General features: G+C 38.8%; 1 protein-coding gene across 1 annotated transcript in view; it reads right to left on the bottom strand.

Annotated features, from left to right (window-relative positions):
- ptgfrna (prostaglandin F2 receptor inhibitor a) overlaps nucleotides 1-12844 on the bottom strand; it is a 121840-nt gene that overhangs the window by 106067 nt on the left and 2929 nt on the right. Inside the window, exons 2-3 of the mRNA XM_089132913.1 lie at nucleotides 11447-11818; nucleotides 6920-7339 (exon numbers count right to left, since the gene is read on the bottom strand). Of these exons, the coding sequence (XP_088989039.1) occupies nucleotides 6920-7339; nucleotides 11447-11818 (792 nt within the window). The remainder of the gene's footprint in view (nucleotides 1-6919; nucleotides 7340-11446; nucleotides 11819-12844) is intronic.

Raw genomic sequence — 12844 nt, 5'->3', positions numbered from 1 at the left:
GTAAATCACCTTCACCTGCTTTCAGATGGAGCGGCATTTACTACAAAGAGCCGTAGTTCACTGACAAGCTGAGCCAAATCGCGTTAATATCGAGGACATATCGATAGGTCAGTTAACTACGGCTGGTCAGGTAACTACGGCTCTTCGTCATGACAAAATCTCCCGTGTTAAACTAACACATCTGGGAGTGTATATGAGTCCACACTCAAGAGTGTTAAAGTTAATGAGATAATTAAGTGATTAAATGAGTGATGATTGAGCATTATTGAAGACACCTAAAGCAGAATCACTGAAGGAAAAAATCTAAAATTTTAAGCCACCGTTATGGAGATCAGTGTTTGCTTTAGTTGGGCTCTTGACCCTTATATTATAAACTTTTTATTTTAATTTACTGTTGCATTTGAGTTATATCTGTCAGATGAACAAAAATAAACAATTATACAATGATGTTGGTCATATAATGACTTTCATTATTTGACATTTATGTCTATAATTTATTCTGTTGGTTAGTGTATAACAGAGATTCTGCATAAATGTCCAGCATGTTAAATATAATTGATGGATTTCTCAAAAGTTGTTTAAAAAAAAAAAAAACCTTTCCTTTAGGCACACACAGACCTCAAGATTCAGTCAATGCTTCTCAACAACGGTGACGAGTAGAATATTCAAGCAGGAAAAGTAAATTACATAGACAATTCAGATCATAATTTATTCAAACCGCAATGCATGATGGGAGCCATTAATGAGTTGTGATTGGTGGCAACAAGGATTAATTTTGTCACCACAATTGAGATACACAGGCTGATTATTGATATCTGTGTTTCTAAATAAAGACGAGAGTGATTTGATCAGAATATATAATGAAATTTTAAGTTATAAGAAAAAAGGTGTAGATGAAATTAACTTTAGTTATTATAATTTATAATGTCTTAATATTAATTAATAAAAGTAGTGAAAATATGGAGTGAAAATAGCCAATAAACATCCTACTGTTTAAAATGGTATTATTATTATTATTATTATTTTTTTAAGTGTTTAAATAAGAGTTTTCCAACATCTTAAATGTTTCGTTTTAGGACCATCTTTAAAGGATGAACAAAAATATGTGTTGGTAATCACATAAAAAATACAAAAAATAAAACATTTATATATGATAGCCTATTATTGAAGTGCTGGGAAAAGATGTAGGCTACTTATAAGTAGGGCTGGGCGATATAGACCCCTTCAATGTTTGTACACATTGGAATCCTCTGTTGGGTGCGCGCGCAGCATGGGGTCAGAAAAATGGCGCGGCTAATAGACCGGCATGATATTGTGTCAAGTTATGCACTGTCTTTGAGGTCTTCACGGGTCCAAAAACTCATGCCCGACCCGAAAGAGACCCGTAATGTGCTACACCGAACCGACCCGGACCCGTCGTTCATTTCAAAAGTTGGACCCGGACCCGTGCAGACCCGAGACATAAACGTACTGCCCGGACCCGACCTGGACCCGCCTATTATTTGAAAACTGGACCCGAACCCGGCAGGAAGACACAAACCCGACTGGACCCGATCGTCACATATTATTTCACACGAGTTGCGAAAAATAAAACTTTTTGTCTTACCTAATTTTAGTAGCCGTCGTCTCACTTCCTTGTACGTTACTGACTGACTGATGCATTAATCCACCGACAAGAAAGTTTTATCCATGTTATTTCTCTCGTTATTCCAAGCTTAATCCACTCATTATTTCAGCTTTAAAAGTCCACTTGATGTCACGGTGATGGATGACAAATGCAGCCTTGCACATGTACATACATTCTGACTCGAGTTAACTCGCATAATAATAACTTTAACTGTTTGCCCTTTTGAACTATAATAACGATTGCTTGTTCAGGTTGATCATATCTGTGCTCTCTGCTCTTCATTGAGTCTGAATCAGACCACCAAAACTTTAAGATTAGACAATAAACATTGGAGAAAATGTAAAGCGCGGTTTGGCGGAAGCTCTGCTTTGGTTGCCATAGAAACATGACACGCGCTTGAGATTGCACTCCGATCGCAGTCACACGGGTATTACCAGCCCGTTCTCAGCGCATGTTATATTAACGATAACGGGTGCGATAACGATTCAGACGGTTTTATATGGCGATATAAGCGATGACTTTTGTGTGTTAAAAGCGGAGGTTTTACCGAGCCAGCGCCAGGGGAAAAAGACCTCTATGTAAAGCCTGGGTCGTGATCAACAAGCGGGAAGGCTAGCAGCTACATCCATACTGCAAATTGCACCTGCATGGCAGGGTAACGTTAATTATTTATCATATTGGAGACGGATGCACTGTAGACTGATTGACTTGATGGTTATATTTCCCTAGAAAACTGTCACGACTAGGCTACTAATCACTTACCCAGCATCCGTCACCTTTCCTCCAGGGTCATTCTTGCTAAACTAAACGTGTGTCTGTTATTTCACCAATTATCGCTGAGATGTGTGGAAATCGCGTCAGTGCGTGATGTAAAAAAAAAAAAAAAAACATAAAAAAACTCATTAAGACACAACACAGAACAAGCATGCACAGTGTACATAGCCGATGTAAAAATACATAAAACAAAAACCATAGTAGGCATGTTAGTATTTATCGTTAGTATTTATCGCAAGTTAGTATTTATCGACGCAACAAGTATGCATGTTGACGAGAAATTCTCCGGTAGCTGGTTTAAACTATGGTTACAGCACGATGGAATTAACTTTTCTGACCCCGACATGCGCACTGCGCACCGCATTTTTTTCTGTGACGTCAACCGTGAAGGGGTCTATATCGCACGATATTGTTATGCGCATCTAATCAGTAAAGCCGGTTCCTTGATTAGTAGTAAATCACCTTCACCTACTTTCAGATGGACGATATGAGTGTTAAAGTTAATGAGATAATTAAGTGATTAATTTAGTGATGATTGAGCATTATTGAAGACACCTGATGATCACAATCACTGAAGGAGAAAATCACAAATTGTAAGTCACCGTTATGGAGATCAGTGTCTGCTTTAGTTGGGCTCCTGACACTTTTACTTTATTGATAGTGTTGATTATGCTTAGACATAATCATGCTTGATCTGAAAAATGAATTCTATTCAAGTGATTTGCTTTAATTTATTAGCAACAGTTTTGTGGTTGAATTGGACATCTATATTTTTCTTATAATTTAAAATTTTTAATATATATTCTGATCAAATCACTCTCATCTTTATTTAGAAACACAGATATCAATAATCAGCCTGTGTATCTCAATTGTGGTGACAAAATTAATCCTTGTTGCCACCAATCACAACTCATTAATGGCTCCCATCATGCATTGCGGTTTGAATAAATTATGATCTGAATTGTCTGTGTAATTTACTTTTCCTACTTGAATATTCTACTCGTCACCGTTGTTGAGAAGCATTGACTGAATCTTGAGGTCTGTGTGTGCCTAAAGGAAAGGTTTTTTTTGAGAAATCGGTCTATTATATTTAACATGCTGGACATTTATGCAGAATCTCTGTTATACACTAACCAACAGAATAAATTATATATCAAATGATGAATGTCATTATATGACCAACATCAGTTTATTATTGTTTATTTTTGTTCATCTGACAGATATAACTCAAATGCAACAGCAAAATATAAAATATATATTATAAGGGTCAAGAGCCCAACTAAAGCAAACACTGATCTCCATAACGGTGGCTTAAAATTTTAGATTTTTTCCTTCAGTGATTCTGCTTTAGGTGTCTTCAATAATGCTCAATCATCACTCATTTAATCACTTAATTATCTCATTAACTTTAACACTCTTGAGTGTGGACTCATATACACTCCCAGATGTGTTAGTTTAACACGGGAGATTTTGTCCTGACGAAGAAGAGCAGTAGTTCACTGACCAGCTGAGCCATATCGCATTAAATATCGCTATCGATATGTCCTCGATATTAACGCGATTTGGCTCAGCTTGTCAGTGAACTACGGCTCTTTGTAGTAAATGCCGCTCCATCTGAAAGCAGGTGAAGGTGATTTACTGCTAATCAAGGAACCGGCTTTACTGATTAGATGCGCATAATAATATTGTGCGATATATCGCCCAGCCCTACTTGTAAGCATTTGACTATTTTTTTTTTTTTTTTTTACACATCATATTTATGGTTAGAGTTAACTTACTACATTAGCCTAAATCCATGGTTCTGTTAGGCTGATTTGTGGACAGAAAAAGCCTTCTAAGGGTTTCTCCTGGTTTTCACGTCAGCGCTGTTTGATCTGATATGGTTTATAACAGAACTCTGCGCCGAATCGGAGTGTTTCTCACTGGATCTCGTGTTATTAATTCTGAGGCGAATTCAATGGATTTATTCACTGGATCTCCTAGTAACAGTAGTTGCGTGAGCGAGATCGGCCAGCGACTGGCAAGTTCGGGGCATTATTTTACTGTCAATGGTTCGGATCGCTGCTGCGGCTCCACGGTCCTAATCATATAGCCTACGAGTGGCGTATTTTCGTTCCACTTTCATTTTGTTTGCATTCGCTGCTAGGTAACGACTAACAGTCGATAGATCGCTGATTGCTCAGACGCGCGTCAGGTTGTGATATTTGTCTCCGTCTCCTTCCCATGGACGTTTACGTGCGCAATTCTTGTCACGGATTCATTGACGCCCCCTTCCACGCTTTACCATGCGTTTAACGTGTGGCAAATTTACTGGTCGCTCATGTTTGACTGGATGTAAAATTCAGTCGCACACTCTCATTTCTGACTCTCACTCTATTTCTGACGTCACAAACCACATTGTAACCAATCAGATCAACGTGTGATCGACAACCAGTGGATCTCTGAGTGGAGGCGGGGCTCATTTGCATATTCATAGACCGAGCATACTGAATGAGGCAAGGGTGTCGAGTTACAGTCAAGATATTTTAAGACATTAAGAAAAAAAACCATTTAAATATAGTCATTTTGGTGATCAAAGATGAGTTTTAAAGGGATAAGTTATGAACTACAGGTGGACTTTAAGGACCAAGGCCACTTAATTTTTTTTTTTGCTATTTCTTTCTGGAAATGTTGTCACATCTTTATCTAAAGTCTTCAAAAATGGAGAACAAATCATATTTCATAATAGCACAGCACATTACTCATATGGCATAATACCAGCTTCATTTTAACCCACAATCTCACAATCATGTCAAGGATCAGGACTAGGGCTGGGTATCGTAACAAAATGTTCGATACCGACACCTTGAACAAAATATTCGATACCGATACCTTGAACCGATACCGGTACCTGAACGATACCTTTTTCGATACCAATTCTATGCAACTAGTTTTAATAATATAATATTACCTAAATTTTCATTTTATTTTTCAGTTTGTTGACTTTTTCACGCTCATATTTTGAGTATGTAAAAAAGCACCAATGCTAAAGTTTTCTGTTTCCTAATCATTTAACCACTTAGGTACCGAAATTTGGTACCGAAAAACAAGACATGTTTCGATACTCGCTAGTACCGAGACAATACAGTCGGTACCTAAAAAGTACCGAACTCGGTACCCAGCCTTATTCAGGATTCATCAGCTTCCCAATGTTTCACTGATCAAGTCCCATGATCGCAGTCACAATATCCAGTACAGCCTGAGTAGGCTTGCCGCGATAGACGGTGTTGACGGTGTTACCGGTTTTAAGCCCCATCACCGGTGACATCACTTTCCCACCGTGACACTGCGATGTCTTGACTTTTTTTTTTTTAAAGTATTCGTTTTTGCTAAAATATTTATTTGAATTAATTAAAAATAATAATTTTCAATTATTTAGTTCTGAAGAGAGCATTATAATTAAAAATGAACTGCGCAACGCGTGCCGTCACGTCACAGATCAGCAAGCATCAGGATTCCATTTAGCACGTGTGGAGACGAGAACGAGTCAAATTACAGAAAAGCAAGATAATGGCGGAAGATTTGGTGTCAAAACGCAATGCAAAAGCGCCTGTTTGGCAATATTTTGGCCAATATATATTAATGTTAATAAATGCCAATTTATAGTGTTTTACTTTTTTTTAGAGTGCTGTCATTTATGTAGGCTAAGGTCCTTTTTAAAGTTTTTATTTTATATTCGTCTCTTTTTATTTGGTTTTATCTTATTTAAACTTTGTTTAATTTATTTAGGCCTATTTTGTTTTCTTATTCGTTAATAAACGTTTTATTTTTTTTGGGCCCACAGTTTGCCGATTTTCACTTTTTTCAGCCTGCATGGGGTTATTTTTATTCGTTCGTTATGCTAATAAAAGTCCTGTCTATATTTTATTCGTTTATTATTCTAATAAAAGTGCTGTCTAAATAAAAGTTTATTGTCAGCGAGTTTTTTTTTTTTTTTTTTTTTTTTTTTTTTTGTCCATTCCAGCAATTGACGCTGAATTGCAATTGACGCTTATTTCGAAAGTGAAAGTATGTCATTTATGTAGGCTAAGGTCCGTTTTGAAGTTTTTATTTTATATTCGTCTCTTTTTAATTGGTTTTATCTCATTTAAACTTTGTGTAATTTATTTAGGCCTATTTTATTTTCTTATTCGTTAATAAACGTTTTATGGTTCTTATTTGTTTGGGCCCACATTTTGCCGATTTTCACTTTTTTCAGCCTATGCATGGGGTTATTTTTATTCGTTCGTTATGCTAATAAAAGTCTATAAATAAAAGTTTTATTATCAGCGAGTTGTTTTTTTTGTCCATTCAAGCAATTGACGCTTATTTCGAAAGTGAAAGTATAACGCGCACGCATTTAAAAGCTATTTAACCCCCCCGCCCTGCCCTCCACGGTGACACCGGGATTACCGGTGTTGTCACACGTCGATTAACCGGTGGGAAATTTTCCTCACCGCGGCAACCCTAAGCCTGAGAAGAGAGAGAGCCGGGACTCACCTGTGGGCGTAACCACGACCTTCCCCATGTCCTCGGACTTCTCCAGGATCTTCCTCCATCTTCTTCCCTCTTCCCCCTGCCTCACCCACTCCTGGGCCGCACACACGTACTGCCCTTGGTCTGACGGCTTCGTTCTCTTCAGGACTAGTCCGTAAAATCCCCCTCCTCGAAGGTCCAAGCGCAGCCCCCCGTCCGTGTAGCGCTGCGTGTAGTTGCTGCCGACACTGATCTTATCATCCGGCCCGAAGGTCATGATGTCCTCGAGCGGGTCGGTGCCGCCTCTTCTGAGGGACCAGGACACGGAGAGGAAAGTGTGCTCTGTGAAGCCTCGCGTCACGTTGCACTGAAGCTCCAGGGGTTCTCCCTCGGACACCGCGGACTTGGTGATGGCGGGAGAAACCTTCAGACTGTCCCCGATCACTGGACACAACAGAGGACACTTTAACATGTGCATTGTGGGATATACAGGAGGATCTGTTACAGAAATGCAATATCATATACACAACTGTGTTCAGTGGTGTATGAAGACCTCACTAAATGAACCGTTATGTGTTTATTAGCTTAGAACGAGCCATTTCTCTCTACACACACCGCGGGTCGCCTTACATCGACATGTTTCTATGGCGGCCCTGAACGGACAAACGCGTTTCGTCACTAATGTTGTTTTTCAAGTCAACGAATAAAACACTGACACGATGATGAGCACGTTACAATAATATTCACAATAACATTGTTTTACTGAATAATTAAGTAAACACAATTCCTTAATTTATCTTTGTAAAGAAACCTCAACTGGCGACTCTCTGCTGTCTCAGACGACATCACTTCCTGTCGGCCACCGTAACTTCTGTTGGGTGTAATTCACAACCTCACCACTAGATGCGCTAGAAATTACACACTGCAGCTTTAAAGCAGACGGAGGAGGAGATGTGCGGTTCTACAGGTGAAGTGTGCGATTTCCACGTCACCAGACCTGTCTTCCATTGTTAGGACAAACAGATAATCACACCCCAATCTCAAAATGTTATTTTCAACCCGGTCTGGCTCTTCAAAATTGTAATTTTGTTGCAGAAATAGCACACTTCACCTGTAACAAGACAGCTGGAATCAGCACTAATACAATATTACTGGGATATGATGAAGAAAAAACATACATTACACTGTTTCTTGATCATCAGATCATCATATTAGAGTGATTTGTGAAGGATCATGTGACACTGAAGACTGGAGTAATGATGCTGGACTTTGATCACAGGGATAAATTACACTTTGCTATATAGAAAACAGATGATTTACACTGGAATAATAGTTTATAGTTTTACTCTTTACTCCATATTTGGTCAAATAAATGCAAACTTTCAACTCCTTTCAGGCCAAAACAAATATCTTCAAAAAAATTATATAAAATAAATATAAAATGTATTGTGTTTATTTCTGAAACTTTCATTCTGAAGCTCCTAAACTCATCATCACATGAAGAACAAAAGGACATTTCAGTCGCTTGTTTCCTCACACTTTCGACTCATGTTGATCTAGTTCTGCTGAACTGTGGTTAGAACAGGCTAAACGAGCCAGTTAGCGCTTGACCCTTGACCTCTCTCACGCTCTGTGTCTGTCAGTGTCAGTCTCTATCGGTTAACGTTTTAGGGAAATTCCTGCGTCCTTAACGCTCTTCTCGATCTCTAAATCTACAAATGAAAGGGATTGTTCACTTCGACGGGAACATGATGTCATTTACTGACCCAGAAACCCTACAGATAATGCAGGATCAGTCCGATCTATAATCAGTAATCGGCACACAAGCCTATCAAGTGTCTTCGGGATGTACAAGTCAATACGGACTACTTTTACTGTACTCTTACAGAGTCAAACTGATGTTTTAGAAAAGACAAGAACAGCACATCGGTTTAGAGACTCTAAAGTGAGCGAGTAAATAAAGATTTGTTGTATTTTATTTTGGGTGAACGGTCTTTAAGCATAAAAAAGACTTTATCCCTGCGCTGATATTTTTCTTAGTCGGTGCGGATGAGTTCACTTTGTCCATCTCATCTATAGAGAAGCGTCAGACCTCCACAGACTTTCACTCTGAACAAAGAACAAGTCTTTGTATTTGTGTGACACTTCAAGCCTCGCAGCGAATCACATTCCTTTGCGCTTCTAGTTTAAACATGTAAATGGACTGTATCTGATACACAGGATCAACATCAGCAAACTGCACAGGAATCAACTTCATGCTCATTTATCTTCAGATCTCTTTATGAATTTGAATATTTAACATTGATAAAACTTAGTTCAAGAGATCAAATGAGTTATTTAACACAAATCTAATGGAATTTACAGAATAATCTCAAATATCAGTAATCTCAAATTGTGCGATTCGTTGAGATCAACCCTATGAGCGATTACGCCGTTCATGGTGAACCGGTCTGCTCGGGTAGGCTAGGTTTTATATAGTCACACTGTGTTGAGGAAGTGCTGTGTCGTCCAGTCGTTCGTCTCGCACTGATAGTTCACATGGTTGTATCCAGTTAAAGTCTTCAGTATAACTGTACACACACGTCCTCCATCAGCTCGTGTCTTTGTGTGTCAAATCTGGTCTGATTTATCAAGGAAACGCCAGAATAACTTTGATATTGTTAGGAATATTTCAAGATGAACACTTACTGAAGCAGCTTCACTTATCGTCCTTTATTAGAAAAATCATGAATGTCAAATATGATCATCAGGAAGGTGTATTTGTTCATCCCTCAATCATCATTATACGCTTTAAATCTACAAAACTAAGCATTTTAAATATCATCTTACAAAGGCTTATTATTGGCAAATATAGTTATATTTGGTTTTATGTCAGTATCTGCTGTACTGTTATAAAGATCTCATTGATTTACGTTACAAGTATCTAGGGCTGAATGTCCTGGAAATGTCCTCCTGAATGTCCTCCTGCATCCGACGTACATCTCACTTTGTGTCCAGATAAATCAATGTCTGCACAAAATTGCATATTTTTGCTCAGTTTGGGCATCTAAATAAAACTGAGCTGATTAATCCCCTCTATATTCTCACTATATTACACATAAAAGCCTGATGTATAACTATGATGAACCTCAATAAAGTGCTCCAACGGGAAAAGGAAAGATATTATTTCTCTTTACGGGCAAGCTGAAGTGTAGGAGAAGCCTGCTTTCTACTTTCATCAACTCATGTTTGTGTCAGCCGGTTAGGATAGTCCTCTGCTGTTTAATTTACATTCGCATTAGATAATTCCTTAGTTTCTCTGATCACTGGACCTATATGGGCTTGTCCGTGCCAACACAGACTTCTCGAGCACATGCAGCTGATACAAGTAACGGTTAAATATACAACTCAACTTAACTATAACAAATAAAGACACGCGAGTTTTGAATAACTTAAAACACAGAATCTAAATGACCCGTTGCGATACTAATATTCACCCGGTGCACAGATGCACAGGATATGCAGTACAGCCACTTCTGAGTTATTAACTGATAATCTCCAAATGCCAAAATAGCAGTCAATATACAAGCGTATCAATTTCCTCTTTGTATATTCTAAAGTCGTTGCAACATTTTTATTATAAATAAATGATTTCAGCTTGGTCTGGCAGATGGAGCGGGACTGTTGAAGTCGGGAGCAGAATATGAATAAATGAACCTGCTTTTCTAGTCTCACACAAGCTTACAAGGGGCTTTTGCACTGGGTAGTTTTAGGAACTCAGTTATATGAACTCGCCACCAGGGGGATTCCCAGAGAAACAATAGTTTATTTTCCAACTTTTTCCTGGTCGCACCTCCAGTATGAACTCGTAAGACACGCTTGTCGTGACTCACATTCTCTGTTCATTAGTTATGATCTGTCTAACAGTCCTGTTTAATACATTATTAGATAGTAGACAGTTATGAAAGGGTATTAGTGTATGCCGTGTGGTTGATATCTAGTGTCGCTGAGCAGAAATACATAATCATGTTTCTCTCGGTCCCTCAAGTTGCATTGGATTTTCTCCTCAGCGTAGAGTTTAAGAGCTCCATCTATCACTGTTTTACATGTTCATAGAGTTAGATTCTGGAGTAAATATACAGGCTATAATCTGTGTGTTTACGCGGCTTTATTAAAAACGGCGGGTACTGGTGTTTGACGTGCGTTCGGCCATCAGCGAACACTAACGTCACTGTATTTCCTATAGTGCTGGTTTAGACCGACTCTGAAGAAGGAGTTAATCAGTTCCTCCAAAAGAGTTTCACGAACTAAAATCGTTCCTGAGGAGCGTACACGCCAAAAAACAGGAACTTCCGAAAATAGTCCTAGGTACTATGATGCGCAACACCCATAAAGCCAGTGGTGTATGGTAAAGCGCCTGCTAAAGCGTCTGGTAAAGCGTCTGGTAAAGCGTCTGGTAAAGCGTCTGGTAAAGCGTCTGGTAAAGCGTCTGGTAAAGCGACTGGTAAAGCGTCTGCTAAAGCGTCTGCTAAAGCGTCTACTAAAGCGTCTGATAAAGCGTCTGCCACTCACCCTTGAGCTCCACATCGGCATGGTAGTTCCCGCTGATGACGGAGTCTGTGCTCGGGGTGCCGCAGCGATACACACCGCTGTCTGTCGCTCGCACCTTCTTGAACCTGAGCTCCACTGAATTATCGGTCAGCTTCTCATAACTGATGTCCCCGCTGTTGACCCGGTCCCTCACTGAGGAGTCCATGAAGGATTCGTCGAGGGTGGAGATGAGATTGAGTAATTTACCACCGGCCTGGAGCATGGACCAATCAAAATCCTGCTCCCGGGGCCCCTCGTAGTTGGACACGTTGCAGCGGATGGAGACAGCCTGTCCCTCGACATGCACCAGAGGACCGACTTGCACCTTCACCACACGGCCCTCGCTGAACAACACTGAGACGAGAACACACGAGAGATCAGATATGGACAACTACAGTATCTACACATTATAGAATACAAGTAAAGTCATCAAAACTATGGCAAATGCAAGTGATCACAAAAATATTTTGCCAGCACACACACAGTCACCACCCACGCAAAGCATCCTGGGATACTTATAAACAATACTGTTTGTATGCAAGACACTTTGATTGTTTTTTCTCTTCACTGCCCTGTTCAGCTCATCTGTTTAAAACAGTTTTTATTAAGTGAAAAAAAGAGATTTAGGCACAATGTATGTTTGTATAGAAAACTAATTTCAAGCATTTACCTTTGACTTTATTCATTTAAAAAAAAAAAGAGAGAGTGACGTCCACTTTGAGAGTGGCGTCCACAATATATCGGCCGATAATGTTAATTTGTAATGTTGTCGTTATCGGCCTGATAATAAAACATGTCCGCTAAAAAAGCAGATAAATAATGTATGATTTCCTTCAGCTGAGACTCTTCACCATTCACCATGATAGTTTTGAATTATGCTTGTGATTGGAATAATTTCAAAAAAGGAAAATACAGTTCATTGCAACATGCAGGCTACATAAAGTAAAAATGAGAACATTATAACAGTGTGATTTGGACATTGATTTTAATGTTGAGACTTGACTTTTTTGTAATCAGGCTCTCAAAAAGTATATAAAATTGGGATTTAGATTAATCTGCCAATATATCGGTTTTTAACTTTCAAATAAAGAATTATCGGTATCTACGAAAATGTTACTATCGGTGCATCCCTAATAAAAACTACACCAAAGATTTCTACGTTAAAAGAAACCACCTTATTTATTTAACTCCAGATGTTTGATTTTACTCTGAATGTCACTTTGACATTTAACGTTAGCCATTTTTAAAAGTTATAAGATTAAAAAAATAATCACCCGACCAAAATAATTTCAGCATGGGTTTACAGACAGGGCTTAGATTAAATCAGGATTGGACCTTAGTGCAATTAGGATATTTAAGTAGCTTTTATTAATGCGCCTA

Source organism: Pimephales promelas, chromosome 7, assembly GCF_988280905.1.
Source record: "Pimephales promelas chromosome 7, fPimPro1.hap1.1, whole genome shotgun sequence".
Classification (NCBI taxonomy): domain Eukaryota; kingdom Metazoa; phylum Chordata; class Actinopteri; order Cypriniformes; family Leuciscidae; genus Pimephales; species Pimephales promelas.
The sequence above is the reverse complement of the archived record's forward strand: the minus strand, read 5'-3'. Positions and strand labels throughout refer to the sequence as shown.